At 34.2% G+C, this 18,238-nt stretch overlaps 3 protein-coding genes across 4 annotated transcripts; all 3 read left to right on the top strand.

The window, feature by feature from the left end:
* The first annotated feature begins 1,084 nt into the window (after nt 1-1,084).
* LOC118035691 (serine/threonine-protein kinase WAG1) lies at nt 1,085-2,893 on the top strand. Its single transcript, XM_035041305.2, has one exon. It carries the CDS (start codon nt 1,174-1,176, stop codon nt 2,665-2,667), a length of 1,494 nt encoding a protein of 497 aa, XP_034897196.2. The 5' UTR covers nt 1,085-1,173; the 3' UTR covers nt 2,668-2,893.
* Nucleotides 2,894-6,414: 3,521 nt separating this feature from the next.
* Nucleotides 6,415-13,845, top strand: LOC118035686 (uncharacterized). 2 transcript variants are annotated; one of them, XR_012171129.1, is made up of 4 exons: nt 6,415-10,382; nt 10,496-10,882; nt 10,998-11,110; nt 13,797-13,845. XR_012171129.1 is itself a non-coding variant. In XM_035041300.2 (3 exons), the coding sequence occupies exons 1-2, from the start codon at nt 7,436-7,438 to the stop codon at nt 10,858-10,860; spliced, it is 3,312 nt and encodes a 1,103-aa protein (XP_034897191.1). In that variant the 5' UTR covers nt 6,415-7,435; the 3' UTR covers nt 10,861-10,882; nt 10,998-11,301. The 2 variants fall into 2 exon arrangements, 1 of the variants encoding a protein (XP_034897191.1); XM_035041300.2 differs by lacking the exon at nt 13,797-13,845 and having other exon boundaries at nt 10,998-11,301.
* A 1,227-nt stretch (nt 13,846-15,072) lies between these two features.
* Nucleotides 15,073-17,990, top strand: LOC118035689 (reactive Intermediate Deaminase A, chloroplastic). Its single transcript, XM_035041303.2, has 6 exons — nt 15,073-15,341; nt 15,799-15,914; nt 16,156-16,200; nt 16,548-16,621; nt 16,724-16,773; nt 17,563-17,990. The coding sequence occupies exons 1-6, from the start codon at nt 15,152-15,154 to the stop codon at nt 17,691-17,693; spliced, it is 606 nt and encodes a 201-aa protein (XP_034897194.1). The 5' UTR covers nt 15,073-15,151; the 3' UTR covers nt 17,694-17,990.
* Nucleotides 17,991-18,238: the final 248 nt, after the last annotated feature.

Here is an 18,238-nt window from a genome sequence, read left to right as displayed (position 1 = left end):
CCTTGCTTCTCCTTTCCTCTGTCAGTTCCTGGATTGGAACCACCACCCCCTCTGTTTTCATGCATCGTTTTAAAAACTTTTTTTTTTTTTTTTAAAAGTTAATATTTTTTAAATTGATCTAATGTACTTATATAAAAAAAAATTGAAATTAAAAAAATAAAAATATTTTAAAAAATAACATTATCAGCGGTTCTAAACTCCTGAATTGCTTTTAAAAATTCTCGTGGTTTTGCTCCCGTTTCGTGTTATGTTCTAAAGGAGGAGTTGGGTAAAATTTAAATTTTTTTATTTAAATCCAAAACCTCAATTATTTCTTAGACCGAACTAAATTTTAAAATTATATTATTAAGAGTTTTGAAACGTTCATTTTTTTTTTTCATGAATGCATTATAAGTTTAGGTTTAAAATATTTATTTAAGATTTGATATTCTATATAAATATTCCCTTTTTTTAAATTTAATCCCAACACAAAAAAAAAAAAAAACAATATAGAAGTTCATATTCTATATAAATATCATGATCCCATCAAGAAAGGGATTAATCCGGTGTCAAGAGAGGTTTCCATATCCTTAATTTTTAAACTTAAACATTAAAATCTTCATTTAAAAAATATTTTTTAAAAAATATTAAATTAAAATTAAAATATTATATAAATGTCATAATGTAATATTATATATTATAATATATAATAATACATTAAAAAATGCTTGATCTCGTAAACTAAATATGTCATTGTTATCGTTTAAAAAATATTTTTTTAAAATAAAATTTTTATTTTAAAATTAATATTTTTAAAAAATAAAAAACATATTTTTAATATATTTACAAATAAAAAATACTTTAAAAACATAATCATAATTACACTACCATCCACGTTCAAATGCATCACAAAGTCATCGTTATTTTGTCCTTAACCCAAAATAAGTTTAGCGTCTAATGATATTTTTAAGAGTTAATTACAATTTAAAAAAAGAAATTTGCAAAAGGGTCAACCTATCACCAGCTTCCAATTTCCTTTCCATCACCTACCTGCACAGTTTGGTCAACCAACTACAATATTTAATTATGTGCAGCCAGCTCCCTCTGTCACTCCCTCTCTTCCTTATAAGCCAGCCAACCAGCACTTGTATCTCCAGCTCATTTCTCTCTGATTTTTCTCCACACGACAAAACCATGGATGTTGAAGAAACCCAGCTTCATCACTGCCCATCTGATACCGATCTTGATTTCAGCTTCAACTCCACCGCCACTGACCGCACTTTCGCCTCCTCAAGTGCTCGCTCTAGCCTTGCTCGTTCTAGTCTAACTCTCAGCTTCAACGACCGCCTCTCCACAACCTCCACCACAACAACAACGACCACCATCAAAAACTCTCTCCACCATCGTAAATGTGACCCACATTGGTCTGCTATAAAAACAGCCACCAACCTCTCTACAGATGGCAAACTCCACCTCCGACACCTCAAGCTCCTCCGCCACCTCGGCACTGGAAATCTTGGCCGTGTCTTTCTTTGCCAACTTAGAGACTGCAACAATGCAAACTTTGCTCTGAAAGTTATAGATAAAGATTCCTTAACCAATAAAAAACTATCTCATGTTCAGATGGAAGGTGAGATTCTCTCCATGCTAGACCACCCTTTCTTGCCTACGCTCTATGCCCATCTTGAAGTCTCTCATTACACCTGTCTTTTGATTGATTACTGTCCTAATGGAGACCTCCACTCTTTGCTACGTAAACAGCCTGGTAATCGGTTACCAGTTCAGGCTGTTAAGTTCTTTGCTGCTGAGGTCTTGGTGGCTTTGGAGTATTTACATGCCGTAGGTGTTGTTTACCGGGATCTAAAGCCGGAGAACATATTACTACGTGAAGATGGTCATATAATGTTATCTGACTTCGATTTGTGTTTCAAGGCTGATGTTGTCCCCACTTTTGACAGAAGGGTCCACAAAAAAATAATGGCGGGGTCCACGAGAAGAGGAGGTGGTTGTTTCGGCACGGTTAATCGGAGGGGAGTAGAGGAGGAGGAAGTGGTGGAGGAAGAGTTTGTTGCGGAGCCCACAGCAGCTTCGTCGAGATCTTGTGTTGGGACCCACGAGTACCTGGCTCCCGAGTTGTTGTCTGGAAACGGTCATGGTAATGGGGTGGATTGGTGGGCTTTCGGGGTTTTGGTCTATGAATTACTGTATGGAACGACACCGTTCAAGGGAGGGAGCAAAGAGAGCACCTTGCGCAATATAGCATCGAGCAAGCACGTGACCTTCCGTGTGATGGAAGGGGAGGGTAAAGGGATGGAAGAGGCCAGGGACTTGGTTGAGAAGCTGTTAGTCAAGAACCCAAGACAGAGACTAGGGTGCATCAAGGGCGCCACAGACATTAAAAGACACCCCTTTTTTGATGGGATCAAGTGGCCTTTGATAAGGAACTATAAGCCACCGGAGGTTCGTGGCCTCGTGGCAAAAAAGGGGAGGAGCCACCCAAGTGGTCACCTGCTAGGGAGCGTCTCTTCCCCTCGGAGGAAGTGCTGGTGGAGGTTGTGGAAGAAGGGTGGTAGCGGGCTTGCAAACTTGCTGAGAAGCAAAGGATCCAGTCCAAGATATTATCCTCTGAGCAACAGCCAACATTACAATGGCAATTATCATCATTACAAGTTCAGGAAAAGTGCCTAGTCGGAGGAGGATCCATTCCAAGCTAGCTCCTTCAAGGTTGAGACCTTCGTAAGGGCATCTCAAATTATACTTTTAGCTTTGAAAACGTTGTATAATTAGATCATAGAAGGGTGACGGGCAATGTCAATTTTGGATTTGTTGCCAATTTTGCTGCTGCAGTTTTTCCTCGACACACTGTACATGAGTCGGACTACTATAAATGAAGATTCATACTCTTAGTTGTTAAGCTTTTGTACCTATTGAAATATACAAACATTTTATGCAATTTTGTGTCGGTGCTCACGAACTGTAATTGTTCTTTTTGAAATTTTACCTCACCGAATCTTTCTTCCAATTTTTCTCATTATTCACCCTTCTTTCCTGAAAAAAAAAAATAAAATAAAATAAAAAAAATTCATACTCTCCTCGAAGCAATGGAAATTTACAATGGGTAAAATTCATTTTGGGTAAATAAGTAAATTTTTTTTTTCGGGAAACAACTTGAACCCATATCTAGAACTACATAGTCTACGCAAGCGTGTTAAGCATAGTTATAAAGCTGACTTGGAAATCCACCGAGCTCAATACCAGGGGTAAGGGTTGGGGTGATTAATTCATAAATTAATGGATTAATCCAAGTTCTGATTTAAAAAAAAAAATTAAACAATTTTGCTTCCTTTTATTTTCTTTAAAAAAAAACCCATGAATGGTTTTTTTTTTTATATAAGAAAAATAGGGTTTTTTTTTTTTTTACTTACCAAACTCGGTACAGGTCTTATAAATAGAGTATTAAGAAGCTTCGGAAGCTTCTTGGAGAGATACAAAATAATTAGTACTTAACGAGCTATTGGCAGTTATTTTCAAGGGCACAATAAATCTTTTGAATAGTTTGTTTTTAGTCATGAAAATTTTTATAAGGAACAGAAAGAAAAATATATTTATTAATTTAAAATTTATTTTTTTAAAACACATGTTTTATAATTTCTTTAATTCTCTAAACATAAATAAAATATTTTAAAAATACATTTTTTTTTCAAAATCTTCTTTTTAAAAATAAGGGTTATATTCTATTAACCTCATTTTTTTTGTGTTTATTTCTTTTTAAAATATTTTCAATGTAAACCAAAAAAGATTTTTTTTTACCTCTATATTTAAAAAAAAATTGTATTTAATAAATATGTTTACATAGTTTTAGTAAATAAATTTTTTTATTTAAACAAAAAATATTTTAAAATGAAAAATTAATTTTTTTTTTAAAAGTCAACAAAATTAAGTACCACCTTTAAGTTTATTTTTTCTTCAAAAACATGTCTATATTGCTCTCTCATTTCTGATGCAGGCGTAAGTTAATGATAACAAATAAACATAAAACATAAAAATTTAATGAGAAAAAAAAAATTGGAGATGTGAACTCTAATTCACAATTTTATTTTTTTAAAAATAATATTGTTAAAGTTTGTCTCTTTAGAATGTTTACAAAAATCTTAATTAGACAAAAAACCCTATCTCAATTAGGCAAACAATAAAAAAAATAATACAAAAAATAATAATTATAAAATTCAAAACAATGCATTGAATCCAAGAAAAACAAGAAAAATAAAAAATTGGCTCAAATCAAGACTTTAAGATATCTTAAAATTTAACGTTTGCATAGTGTTGAAGGAGTTATCATAGAAAAAATAAGTTTTTAGAAATTTCTTAAAAGATTTAAGTTTTCAGTTTCAATTGTTAAATAAAAAGTTAAGGTTCTTTTTAAGTTATTATTTAGTCTAAAACAACAATTTTTTTTTAAAATTTAAACATGTTTTATTGGTATATAAATATATCTATTAAACCATTTATATAATTTATCTGAAATAAATTTTCATATAGTTATAACATATTTACATTTATTTACTCATATTTATTTATTATCTCAAACCCGACTGCATCATTTTCTCACCAAGAAAATGCATAAGTTATATATCTCAATCATGAGATTTATATTTATGTAAAAACAATTGTTCAAGGAGTCTTAAATGTTCTACCTTTTAATATCTTCATTAAAAACCGCATGAGCTGAAGCAAGCAAGTGTGATGATGAGTCATGATTTCTCTAACAATTCTTTTTACTACAATTGGTATCATCTTTCCAAGAAAATCTACCCAAGTCAAAAACCATAAAATCTTGCAATGTCCTCAGTATCGAAACTTCCATCATGGATATAAAAACATAAATAATAATATTTTCTAAGAAAAAAATACAACAAAAAATCCTCAATAAAAATCTAGGGTTCAAAAATCTGAAAGAAACAATAATACTAGAGTAAAAAAATGAGTTTCTAAACCTAAAACTTCATATATAAACAATTATCTAATTATAAACATAAATAATCAAGTGTAAATCAGAATGTCCTTTATCTCAAAACTTCATAATTTTCACATTCAAATAATTATTTTTTTAAAAAGTGTATCATGATTCGTAACAAAACTTTTAAGAGAAAATCTTGAATGTAATTTGACGAAAAAAAAACTCTATTTCTCTTAACCCTTAATTATTTTCACAACATACATTTATGAGATAAAAAAGTAATAGTTTTATGAATTAACCTTTTAGACATCACACAATAGACATAATTTTAAGCACATGCAATTAAACAAGTATACGTGTATAAATATTTGATTTATTAAGATATAATATTGGGTACAAATTTTATTTAAAATATTTTTTACAAAAAAAAAATAAATTATCTGATTCTTTCCTTAGATTTGATCATATGTGGCAACTTGATTTATATTTTGTAAAAACATGATTTTGAAAGTGGATTGTGGAATGAAATTTGGTGATATGATATAGTAAAAAGTATTTTTATTTGTCTTTAAAATATTGTTGAAAAATTCTTATAAAACGTTTAAACTTGATCCAACAAAACTTTGTTCTTTGTCAAATATAGATGAAGGAGGTTTGAAAGCTTTTGAGAGAGTTTCTTTACTTGAAATGCTTGTCTTAAAGAAAATTTTGCATCTTTAGAGATCTTTTTTTTTTTTTTTTTTATATCTAAGACGAGATTATTTATTTTGTAGGGGCTTTCAAGTTATTTTTTAATGTCATTGATATTATTTTATTGATTGATATTTTTTATAGGATTTTATATTTATATAAAATATCTTAAGTATCTATTTTATATGTCAACCTTTCATTGAATCAAGAAATATAGAAAGGCCTATTTATTTTTCATATTATTTATTTCAATTTTGTTCTATCTTTTCATGTAAAAATGAAATAAAAATCAAGCATAACAAATTTTAAACAGTAATTTTTTTTTTTAGTTCTATAAACATCCCTCAAAAACCGGATTATTAAATAGAAAATTATTTCTCAAAATTTATCAGAAGGTGGCTGTTCACTATTGAGAATCTCCCGGCCCTGCTTGATGCTTTATCTCACAAAAATTGACTACAGGTAATCCTAACGATTTGCAACAGGCCAGTTCCTAAGCAATCCTGGACAATTTCCTGTTAGTTTTGTTGAAACTTTTTTCTTTATTTAAAATGATTGTTCTTGTTTTATATGGTCCGTGTTCTAGAACAAGAAAATAGACAAAGACATATTAGGATAATGATAAAGATATAATCTAAATTTGTTTTCGACATAGTTGTTGTTAGATACATTATATATCCTCTTTATTTTTTATATTATTGAACTCTTTATTTCGAGATAGTAATCATTTTATAGTCTTCGAATCAGCTGTCTCGAGATAATAATCAATTCGAGACATTGCTCTTGTTTAGCTTAGTTGTTTCCTTAATAACAGAATATTGGGAGCTTATGAACTCTCTACTGTGCGTCGGCAGAAGTGACAGGCGGAATCCCTGCCGACCCACTAAAACAAGAAGGGAGAGGCACACTCAGATTACAGTCTTGAAGAAAATCATTACACGAGGAGAAATGCTCAAAAACTCCATTTTGGCAGGTCTGGCAACAGTGGTAGAGAAGAAAAAAAGGTTTTTGATTGATGATCAAAGAATTTCCACGTCTCATCTCAATCATTTTTCACTCTTTGAAACTTCCAGGCAACCACAGGTCCCATCATTTCATTCTAAGTCTCTAATCAATCAAGAAGCATTATTGATGATAGAAAGTTGAGCAAAATTGGAATAGGTGGAATGATCATAATCGTAAACTGAGAAGAAGAGCAGCAAGTTGTTGTAGAAGCACCTAGGCTGTAAAGTGTAGGCGTTGACTCCGGAAAAACCGAAAGAACCTTTACATCGTGACTCTCATGGCCTCTCTCCACTTTCTTGCCCATATCAGTCTCTCTTTTTCTGTTTATTATCTACCTCTCACGTTCTATCCGTAAAGGTTGTGGGGAGGTCTCTGTCCTCGTCTCTCTTTCTATTCCTTCTCTTGGCCTTATTGATCGCTTCTCTGGCTTATTTATGTTCTGTGTTCTGTCACTGCCTTCGACATTAGTTTTCAGAGCCAAAACCAAATACCTGTTCTTAGAAGTAATTTTCAAGTTCGGTTTGTCCAAGGCCTTTATTCAAAGTTCTCTCTCTGTGCTTTCTTTTTCTTTTTTCTGTCAGGAATTGGGTGAGTGTAGAGTTGGAACCAGGGGCATGCGCTTTAAACTACACATTGCAGGCTTGATTTTTTCATTATCGACTGAATTCTAGTCATTCTTGCCTCGGAAAGTTGCAATGTTGGAGAGGACTTGATTTTAACTCTGCTGTCTTGTGACTTCTTCCATCACACTCTGAGTGCTCCATAACCGAGCTATTCAATTCTGCATCTTCATTTTTCTTGAATATGATGCCAAGCCAGTTGAATTCTCCCATTCCTTACAACCTCTTTTGCTTGGTCTTTTTGATGCTTTATTTCCATTTTGTATTCGTAATATCATTAAATCAAGAGGGTGCTTTTCTTTTGGAGTTTACGAAGTCAGTCATTGATCCTGATAACAATCTTCAAGGCTGGAATTCTTTGGACTTGACTCCTTGCAACTGGAAGGGAGTAGGTTGTTCTACCAATCTTAAGGTAACGTCTTTGAATCTCCATGGCCTTAATTTGTCTGGTAGTCTGTCTACAACTGCAAGTATATGTCATAATCTCCCTGGTTTAGTCGTTTTGAATATGTCCTCCAACTTCTTTTCTGGTCCCATTCCAAAGTATCTTGATGAGTGTCATAATCTAGAGACTCTTGACCTTTGTACCAATAGGTTTCGTGGGGAATTTCCAACACATCTGTGCAAACTTAGCACTCTTAGACTGCTTTATTTCTGTGAGAATTACATATTCGGAGAAATCTCTAGGGAGATAGGAAATTTGACTTTACTTGAAGAGCTTGTCATCTATAGCAATAATCTCACAGGCACAATTCCTGTATCAATCCGTGAGTTAAAGCATCTTAAGGTCATCAGGGCAGGTGTAAACTATTTCACAGGTCCAATACCACCCGAAATAAGCGAATGTGAGAGCTTGGAGTTACTCGGGTTGGCACAGAATCGTTTCCAAGGTTCTCTTCCAAGGGAGCTTCAGAAACTTCAGAATCTTACCAATTTGATCCTTTGGCAAAACTTTTTGTCTGGGGAGATTCCTCCTGAGATTGGAAACATCAGCAACCTAGAGGTGATTGCATTGCATGAAAATTCCTTTAGCGGGTTTCTTCCAAAAGAACTTGGCAAATTATCCAAGCTAAAAAAACTGTACATATATACCAACCTGTTGAATGGAACAATTCCTCGGGAACTAGGAAATTGCAGCAGTGCTCTTGAGATAGATCTTTCTGAGAATGGGTTAAGTGGGACTGTTCCAAGAGAGTTGGGGTGGATTCCTTGTCTCCGCTTGCTTCACCTTTTTGAGAATTTCCTTCAGGGAAGTATTCCCAAAGAGCTTGGAGAGTTAACACAGCTGCGAAACTTTGACCTGTCCATAAATATCCTGACAGGTTCAATTCCTCTAGAGTTTCAAAACCTAACATGTCTAGAGGAGTTGCAGCTTTTTGACAACGATCTTGAGGGTCATATTCCTTTTCTCATTGGGTATAATAGCAACCTCTCTATCCTTGACTTATCTGCCAACAATCTAGTTGGTAGCATACCTCCATACCTTTGCACGCATCAGGATTTAATATTTTTGAGCCTTGGATCAAATAGGTTGTTTGGAAACATTCCTTTTGGTCTGAAAACATGCAAGTCTCTTAAGCAGCTAATGCTTGGGGGTAACTTGCTTACCGGAAGTCTCCCTGTTGAATTATATCAACTTCAGAATCTTTCTTCTCTTGAAATTCAACAAAACCGATTCTCCGGGTTTATACCCCCTGGTATAGGCAAGCTCGGGAATTTGAAGAGGTTGCTCTTGTCAGATAACTATTTTTTTGGGCAAATTCCCCCAGAGATAGGAAACCTGACGCAGCTCGTTGCATTCAACATTTCTTCCAATGGGCTCTCTGGAGGTATTCCTCATGACTTGGGAAAATGCATAAGACTTCAGAGGCTTGATCTCAGTCGGAACCAATTCACAGGCTCTCTCCCGGAAGAAATTGGCTGGCTGGTGAACCTGGAACTCCTGAAGCTTTCAGACAACAGAATTACTGGAGAAATCCCAAGCACCTTAGGCAGTCTAGACAGACTTACTGAGTTGCAAATGGGAGGAAATCTTTTTTCTGGTGCCATACCTGTTGAGCTTGGTCAACTTACCACTCTCCAGATTGCTCTCAACATTAGCCATAATCGCCTTTCTGGTACAATTCCCAAAGACTTGGGGAAACTGCAGATGCTAGAATCACTCTACTTGAACGACAATCAGCTCGTCGGTGAGATTCCTGCGTCTATTGGTGAGCTGCTGAGCCTTCTAGTCTGCAATCTTTCTAACAATAACCTGGAAGGAGCAGTGCCAAATACTCCAGCATTTCAAAAAATGGACTCAACAAATTTTGCTGGCAACAATGGCTTGTGCAAATCAGGTTCTTACCATTGTCATTCTACGATCCCATCTCCTACTCCTAACAGAAACTGGATCAAGGAGAGTTCATCCAGAGCTAAATTAGTGACCATTCTTTCTGGAGCTATCGGGTTAGTCTCTCTGTTTTTCATAGTGGGAATCTGTTGGGCTATGATGCGTCGCCAACCTGCTTTTGTCTCACTTGAAGACGCAACAAGGCCCGATGTCGAAGACAACTATTATTTTCCTAAAGAAGGATTCTCGTATAATGACCTTTTGGTGGCCACTGGAAATTTTTCGGAAGATGCAGTTATAGGAAGGGGAGCCTGTGGCACGGTGTACAAGGCTGTTATGGCTGACGGGGAGGTAATTGCCGTAAAAAAGCTGAAGTCTAGCGGTGCAGGAGCTAGTTCTGACAACAGCTTCCGTGCTGAGATATTGACCCTCGGAAAGATCAGACACCGTAATATTGTTAAGCTCTTTGGATTCTGCTACCATCAGGACTACAATATCCTTCTATACGAATACATGCCAAATGGGAGCCTCGGAGAGCAACTTCATGGAAGTGTCCGAACATGTTCACTGGACTGGAATGCTAGATATAAAATTGGTCTTGGAGCAGCTGAGGGTTTATGCTATCTACATTATGATTGTAAGCCTAGAATCATCCACCGTGATATAAAGTCGAACAATATCTTGTTGGATGATTTACTTCAGGCTCATGTAGGAGACTTCGGCTTGGCGAAGTTGATTGATTTTCCCCACTCCAAATCCATGTCTGCTGTTGCAGGTTCATATGGTTACATTGCCCCAGGTATGCCTGTCATTCGAACAAAAGGAGCCTAACTTTTTCCCATCTTGATTGTGCTTAAATATTCAAATTCCATCATGTACAAACTGTAACTTTTAATTGATTTTCATGTGCAGAATATGCTTACACATTGAAGGTGACTGAGAAATGTGACATCTATAGCTTTGGAGTAGTTCTACTGGAACTAATTACTGGGAAACCGCCTGTTCAATGTCTAGAGCAAGGAGGGGACCTGGTCACTTGGGTTAGAAGATCAATTCAGGATCCAGGGCCAACATCTGAGATATTTGACAGCAGGTTAGACTTGAGTCAGAGAAGCACCATAGAGGAGATGTCTTTAGTTCTCAAGATTGCTTTATTCTGCACCAGCACATCTCCACTTAACAGGCCAACAATGAGAGAGGTCATTGCAATGATGATTGATGCTAGGGAGGCAGCAGTGAGCTCTCCATCACAATCTCCAACAGCAGAATCCCCTTAGATGAAGATACTTGCCTTCTGAGGTTAGAAATGCAATTTTCTCTCTTCATTTTATTTTTTGAATAGTTATGCACAGCACAGGCTTCAATTACTGAAATGGTTGGTTCAGGTAACAAATTTTTTTACTTTTTTTTGCAGATTGGAAGGGAGTTTAGGGATTTATTCAGAGACTACGTGCAACGTGAATAGTTTCTTCTGCCATCCATGTGTTGATCCTGTGAGCTTGTTACCTGGATATACTTCCTGACAAGGTGTATCTTCTCTCCTTTCTTTGTTCTAATACTTTTAATCCGCCTCATTTGGGCGTTGGAAATACTAAGCTCACTTAGTTGATACAAACCTAAAACTACTTGCTTAATGCCAAACCAAAGCCTTCAAAGTAACATCTCTTTGTAATTGTCCCATCCATCTTCCTGTTTATGTTGAAGTTTATTTCACTTGATGGTTTAATGATTTAATGCCATGTCTGCAACTTGTAGAGTCCTCTAAGAACCTGGCTAATAAAGTTGGCAAACACCCTATTAGCCTAGGAAAAGCTCGAAAATTGTCAGACCTGTCATCTGTCATTCCCCCTTCCCACTTTTGTTCATTGAAAGTATAATTTTCTCATATGGATTTCATATCTAAAATCATGTGTGGGATTTTCTGTTTTGTATATTAATTGGTCAAAGAAATATTCATTTGATGTAATTAGAGAGATACTTCAAAAATAATGTTAGCCCACTTCTGCAATTAATCTTGTGCTTTTAAATCAGCTGTAGATGCTCTTAAATGGCTCAGGCCTTTTCTGGGCTTCAAGCTTGCCATCTCCATTAGCTTCCCGTAATTGATTCTCTTCATTAACGTGAACTTAATTTCCTGGTGGGATTTGATCTCCATTAGATGGCATGGCATATTGAAAATACTTTCTGTGGCTGTACTTGTTCTGCAAGACATTTGCAGTTGAAATTTAATGGCAGCCAACTAAATCAAGTTTAAGTGCCATGGAGCCCTAGGAGAGGAGCCTTTCTTGCATGATAAGGAATCCCAAACCCTAATCAAATGTACTCTCATCTCAAATATTAAGTTAAACAAACAAAATGCCAATTAGTGAATGTTCTGGGCTTGATTTTACTCATCCAACGAGGTAACGAGGTATTGGCATAGTTTACAAGGAATAATAACAAAAATCTTTTGTTTTTGCATTTTAAAATTTATTTTAAAACAAAATTGTGTTTTGACGACAATGATGAATAGTTTCGATTTAAAATATTTTTTATTTAAATTTTTATAAGAGATTTTAAATACAATTTTGTATAAAAAACCACTTTTGTCATTTATTGGAACATTGCAAAAATAGATTCAAAAGTTATTATTTTGCTTTCTTTTTTAGTTATTTTCAAATTTTTAATTATTTTTCTCTGTTTAGCTCTGCACTTTTTAATTAGATCACATTTAGACCTTTATATAAATACTTTGATTTTTTGTTTATTTTTCAGAATTTAAAATAAATAGTTTGAGTTTTCTTTTTATTATTCAGAATTTAATAAAATATCAGATATTTTTCTTTATAATATTTAGGACTATAATTTTAGAGTTTGGAAATCTTAATTTTATCTTTGCAACACCCGCGTCACGAGCTAATTTCACTAGAAAATATCATCTTATCCCTGTGGACACAGCATTAATTAGATGGGACACAAAAATTGCAAAATGTCAATGCAAGATTCAATTCATTGAATCTGAAAGAACAAGTCCATGGTTTTAATTTATTGGATAAGCACAAAATACCATCTCAAGTAATCTAGCTATTTTTTTAAATAGTTTTGATAATCAAGTGGTCATGGATTTGAATCTCATCATTTTTATTTATTTGATAAAAATTAAACACAAAAATAATATAAACTTATATAAATTTTAAATACAAAAAAACTTTTACTTTCATATATTATAAATTAATTAAATAATATCTAAAATCTCACCTAAAAAATTAAATTATCGGACACATTAATTGAATTAAAGAACCACTTGGCCCTTCCTCTACTTCATCAGAATGCCCATATTTCTCAAAATATCCTCGTTTCCAGCCCACTGAAGCACTATCCAGTATCCTGTAGCACCCGGTTTTTGACATTTCCTTCTCGCCGTCCGGCTATTGGCCCCCCTTGCTTTGTTTCACTGCTGACACAGCCAATTTGGCCTCTATTATCAAGACAAATAGAGCACTCTTAGCGAGTGATGAAGCCTTTCCACCACAGGCCACTGTGTATTTATGCATGCAATTGATGAACGAGAAACTCCTAGTCAAGGAATTTGTAGCTCACCTGCCGTCTATTTGTTTCGCCGGTATCCGACCCAGTTGAGGTGCCGGATTGTCACGTTAACTTACGTGTCATTAGTTCAACTCAATTCTATCATTTATTAACTATCATCCTTTCTTGGTGGGCTTTCTTCCAGTGGGAAATGGACATTTTAAGTCCCTTTCTTAAGAATTCAAGAAGAGAAGAGTCCATTTTAATGGTTGTTGACTACCTTGTAAAGTGGGTGGAAGCAGGAACCTTTACAGAAATAACCATTTCCAAGGTGGTTTCATTTTTACAGAAATAACCTAATTTGACAGTAAAAAGATGCACGAACAAGTTCTCCTCGGTCACACACCTATAAACAAACAAATGGATTAGTAGAGCTCACAAACAAACTATAATTGAATAGTTTGAAGAAGAAAATAGAAGCAGCTAAAGGAGAACGGGCTAAGTTGCTTGATAAAATCTTACGGGTTTGCAAAATCACCTGGAAAACTTCACCTTGTCTCCTAATTAACATATGGAACTGAGACTGTTATCCCAGTAGAAATAGTGTTGAAGTTAGAGGGTGTTGTTTTTCTCTGCACCAGGGTTCAAACTTCATTGTGCACGCCTGTCATCCCTGCGGTGCCTTACATGTTCACTGGATTTGCAGGATGTTCAGTGGGCCGTGGGATTAGTCGTGGTGCGCGCAAGCTGGCCGGACACCCACGTAAAAAAAAAAAAAAAAAAGGAAGAAGAAGAGAGTGAAGCCTTCAGACATGGAGTCATTGAACTGGCCAAGCTACGTTCAAATTTGGAACAAGACCAGGATGAAATGCACGCGAGAGGTCCATAACGTTGCCAGTTTCAGTACTTAATCACACTCCCATTGAAAATCATTATATCTTATTGGAAGATTCTTTTGGATACTTAAATAGCTACGCTTTGAATAGTTTGTAAAGAAGAGGGTTGATATTATGTTGTTGAGGAATTTAAGTTAAGTATGAAAATTAAAATTAAAATTTATGTAATTTTTATAAATTTATTTATGTTATTATTGATATTTTTAAATTATACTATTTAAACTTAATATATATATATGATGTGATCTATTTAAAAAAAAATGTGCTAAGAAAACAAATAAAAACCATTCACTACTTAACAATGTTTGTTTTTCAAAACAAACGTAGTAAGATATTTGATAACAAACCAAACTATATTTTATATTGTGAGGTCTACCAATCTATTTTTTTTTTTTCTTTGTTAAAATTGATATATTTTTTGGTGTTTTCAGATCGTTTTGTTGCGCTAATATTAAAAAATAATTTTTTTAAAATAAAAAATAAATTATTTTTGATGTATTTCAAAGTAAAAAAGTACTTTGAAAAACAACTATATTTCCACCAAATATTTTATATATATTTTTTTGCTACACATGAATTTCAATCATAATTTTACCAAACACGTATCTAAATCCAATTAACCATAGCTAAAAATATTTTTTTAAAACTTATTTTTTTAAAATCACAACTACAAAAATTACCTAAAAACCAAACACTCTTTTTATTTATTTTTATTTGTTTGTAAATGTGATAGAGGTAATTTTTTTTAAATATATTTTATTCAAAAATATATTAAAAAATATTTTTTAAAAAAATTATTTTTAATATTAACATATTAAAACCATACAAAATATAATTTAAAATAAAAAAAATCAATTTTTTTCTCAAATATGGATGTTTTTGATAATGTGATAGTCATTACGATTTAAAATGTTTTTTTTTTATAAATATATTAAAATAATATTTTTTTTTATTTTTAAAAAATTATTTTTAATATAACATATAAAATGATTAGGAAATATAAAAAAAATTATTTTTAAAAACATAATAATTTTCTTTTAAAATTTTAAAAAGTATAATTTTAACCACGTTAGCAAACTTACACGGTACCGTAACACAGATAACAGCTTCTTTCCGAAAAGAACAAATAATAACAGTCTCGAGAGACATAGACAAACAAGAGAAAATGTCGTGGTGTTTTCTAAAACCCTTTAATGTCTCGTTGATCAACGTCGGTGCAGTGCGCAACCGAATCCCATTTGCTATCGGCGGCATTGGTTGCGCCTCCGTCGTCGCAACTGGTTTTTGGCGGCAGTGTTGTTCCAATCGATTAACCACCCCTCCTTTCGCTTCCTTGAACACGTGCACTTTCCCTCGTAACTCCCGCCCCCCCTCGCTTTCTTAAAAGTTTTATCTCCTTATTTCGAATTGATTAGCTAAATGTGTGTAACTAATTGAATTGGATACAAAGTTTGAGACTTTATGAGAATTGATTTCTGGGTTTTGGTTAATGTGTGATAGTAATGAATAGAGTAGAAAATTTTGGATATTTTATGGGAATTGATTTGTGGGCTTTGGTTAATATGTGTGTAACTGATCAATAGAGTGGAAAAGTAAGTGACTCTTGTAATATTGAGTTTGATAGTATTGGCTTGATGGATGTGTCGAGTTGAAAACTTTCTCAATTGTTGGGTTTAGAAACTTATTAAGGATTTTGTGAGGTTTGTTTGTTCAAATGTATGATTGTTTTGTTTGAAAGTAGGTTTATTTATATGGTGATTCGATTTTGAGTATTTGATGGCTGACAATGGTCAATGTCTGTTTTGAGTGTAGCTCAAAAGGAGGCTGTTAAAACAGACAAGGCTCCGGCAGCACTGGGACCATATTCTCAAGCAATTAAATCCAATAACCTTGTATTTGTTTCTGGTGTCTTAGGTCTCATTCCAGAGGTATGGTTTAATTCTCCATTTTCATTTTGAATAACCGTTTGATGGCATTTCAAATTTTTCTGTTCTTTTGGTTTTTGTAACTGTACTTTTGGAGCATCAAATGTGCTTTTATTTGGGTCCTTAATTATTCTACTGTTACGTGCATGTTGAGACCAAACCACGCTACTGCATTTACAATTTTTTTTCCCTTCAGAATCCCTTTCCTGGATACTTATGATATTTTCTTGATACATTAATGCAGACTGGGAAGTTTGTCTCACAGGATGTTGATGATCAGACAGAACAGGTAAATATGCAACTTTTGAATTAGCAACTCATGTTGTAGACTTGTTTTCTTTCTTGAGGTGGTGTTCTGTTCAAGAGGCCAGCTCTGATAGCTCTGTAAATTTAATTTCTTAGTTTTGCGTATTCTACCTTTTATGATAAACCTGCTTTATCTGAGGATGTACTGAAACTGTAGCGAATAGGCTTTTCCACTGGTGTAGTGCCTCCCTTGGTTGTATATCGAATTAGCTTGGTCCTGTTTTATTGATTGCCCTTAGTTTGATTGCAAATCTGCTATGGATAACTTCTCAGTTTCAAAGCTGCTAAATGGATTGATAACTGACAGATTTGACTTCATGAACTTTACAGGTACTTAAGAATATGGGGGAGATACTGAAAGCTAGTGGTAGCGACTATTCCTTAGTAGTAAAGACAACGATAATGTAGGATTTCACCTTTTGCCTTGCAATATTGATTTTTTTTATTATTGAAGATTAGAAAGAGAATCAACTTTTTTCTGCTACTTATTTTTGTGTTTTCGGCAGGTTGGCTGACTTGAAAGACTTCAAGAAAGTGAATGATATCTATGCAAAGTGTATGTGTGATCGATTTTTTTTTTTTTTTGCAGAATATTTGTACTGGTATGTTATGGATCATATAGCCTTCACCCTGTCTGTGTTGCAAATTACTATGTCTACTTGACCTTGGACCTGCTATCAACAAGAAAACGAAAACATGATATATCACTCTGCAAACGTAGGATATGCTTCAGTGAAAATCTTCACTGCCTAGCATTGCAGATACACTTTCCACCCATGCTGACTTTCAAGTTTTCAATAATTTAATGATAGTCAATTATTGTGGAACTCTTGTCAGTGCAGACTAAAAATCCAGACCTGTATAATCAGATAAATATTGATCAGTCATCTAGACAGGTTAAGAATTGTCTGTCTCGGCTGCAGTAGGATTGTTAGAAATTCATCTATATGATTGGCTTGCCATTAACTTGGGATGTCGAATGAAACTGGAATATGTGAATCTTTTTGGCTGACTATGGATTATCATGCATCATGCATGTTAGAATTTTGTGTCTTGCTTTATTTTTGGCATATTTCTTCATTTTCTGGTAGAGCTTTTCTGCAGCATCATTTTTTTCTTCTTTTTGCTGATAAGTGCTTACTGAATGACATTTTTAAGCTTCTGAAGGATCTGTTTTTGACATTAGAGCATGCCCCAGGAAATTTATTTGAAATCTATTTTGTCCGTCATTTTCCTTGAAAGAGAATTGTTATCCAGCCTTGGTGAGAAAATGCAAGTTGTTATCTAGCATCTTTGACATAATTGCACTTTGCAACCTAAGTTAACAGTATGGTTTGTTTTACAGACTTCCCCGCACCATTTCCTGCTCGCTCAACTTATCAGGTAGCAGCGTTGCCTCTGGATGCCAAAATTGAAATCGAGTGCATTGCTGAACTTCCCCAAGAAGTGGAGCCTCAGCCAGTTTCGCACACATGACCTAGCCATCCATGGAAGGAGCTCAAGGCTGTTTTCAGAAAGTGCTCAAACTAATAAAGTGGGATGACAATAGCGATTTACATACCCTTGGATGTATCTCCCAATATTAGCAAGTACATGCTTGAGAACATGGGGGAAGTGCTAGGGTAATCATGGAACCAAAAAATGAACAAACATCGAGGAATTTTCACTTTCAACAAGTGCCATTATTCGATGAATGTGTAGTGGGGTTCTAGACAGACTTTTTGAGCCCTGCAATTTGCAACCTTTATGTTAACCTTGCATCTGACGCAGCGCGTATTCCTCTCTCTAGTTGGTAATCTCTTGGGTTTGGTTGGCTTTCAAATCTGCTCTTTTTTGGGTAGGTGACTCTCTGCTTATCTGGTATATATTCAAAGAAAGATGCTAAGATATTCTCTTAGGTGCAGTTTGGAATTTTGTTTCAAACAAAGTTTTATAATTTTTATTTTAAATTAAATTAAATTTTTTATATTATTATGTTGCTCGGATGAGTTGATATCAAAAATATTTTTTTTAAAAATTAA

Source organism: Populus alba, chromosome 11 (assembly GCF_005239225.2).
Source record: "Populus alba chromosome 11, ASM523922v2, whole genome shotgun sequence".
NCBI lineage: Eukaryota > Viridiplantae > Streptophyta > Magnoliopsida > Malpighiales > Salicaceae > Populus > Populus alba.
Note: the sequence above shows the minus strand (reverse complement) of the source record. Positions and strands in the feature narration are given on the sequence as shown.

Excerpts from the sequence above, each read along its gene's own strand:
- LOC118035691 (XM_035041305.2), top strand. The coding sequence starts at position 1,174 with ATGGATGTTGAAGAAACCCAGCTTCATCACTGCCCATCTGATACCGAT.
- LOC118035686 (XM_035041300.2), top strand. The coding sequence starts at position 7,436 with ATGATGCCAAGCCAGTTGAATTCTCCCATTCCTTACAACCTCTTTTGC. Across the intron at positions 10,383-10,495 it reads ATATGGTTACATTGCCCCAG|AATATGCTTACACATTGAAG; the intron begins GTATGCCTGTCA and ends TTTCATGTGCAG.
- LOC118035689 (XM_035041303.2), top strand. The coding sequence starts at position 15,152 with ATGTCGTGGTGTTTTCTAAAACCCTTTAATGTCTCGTTGATCAACGTC. Across the intron at positions 15,342-15,798 it reads GAACACGTGCACTTTCCCTC|CTCAAAAGGAGGCTGTTAAA; the intron begins GTAACTCCCGCC and ends TTTTGAGTGTAG. Across the intron at positions 16,774-17,562 it reads GAATGATATCTATGCAAAGT|ACTTCCCCGCACCATTTCCT; the intron begins GTATGTGTGATC and ends TTTGTTTTACAG.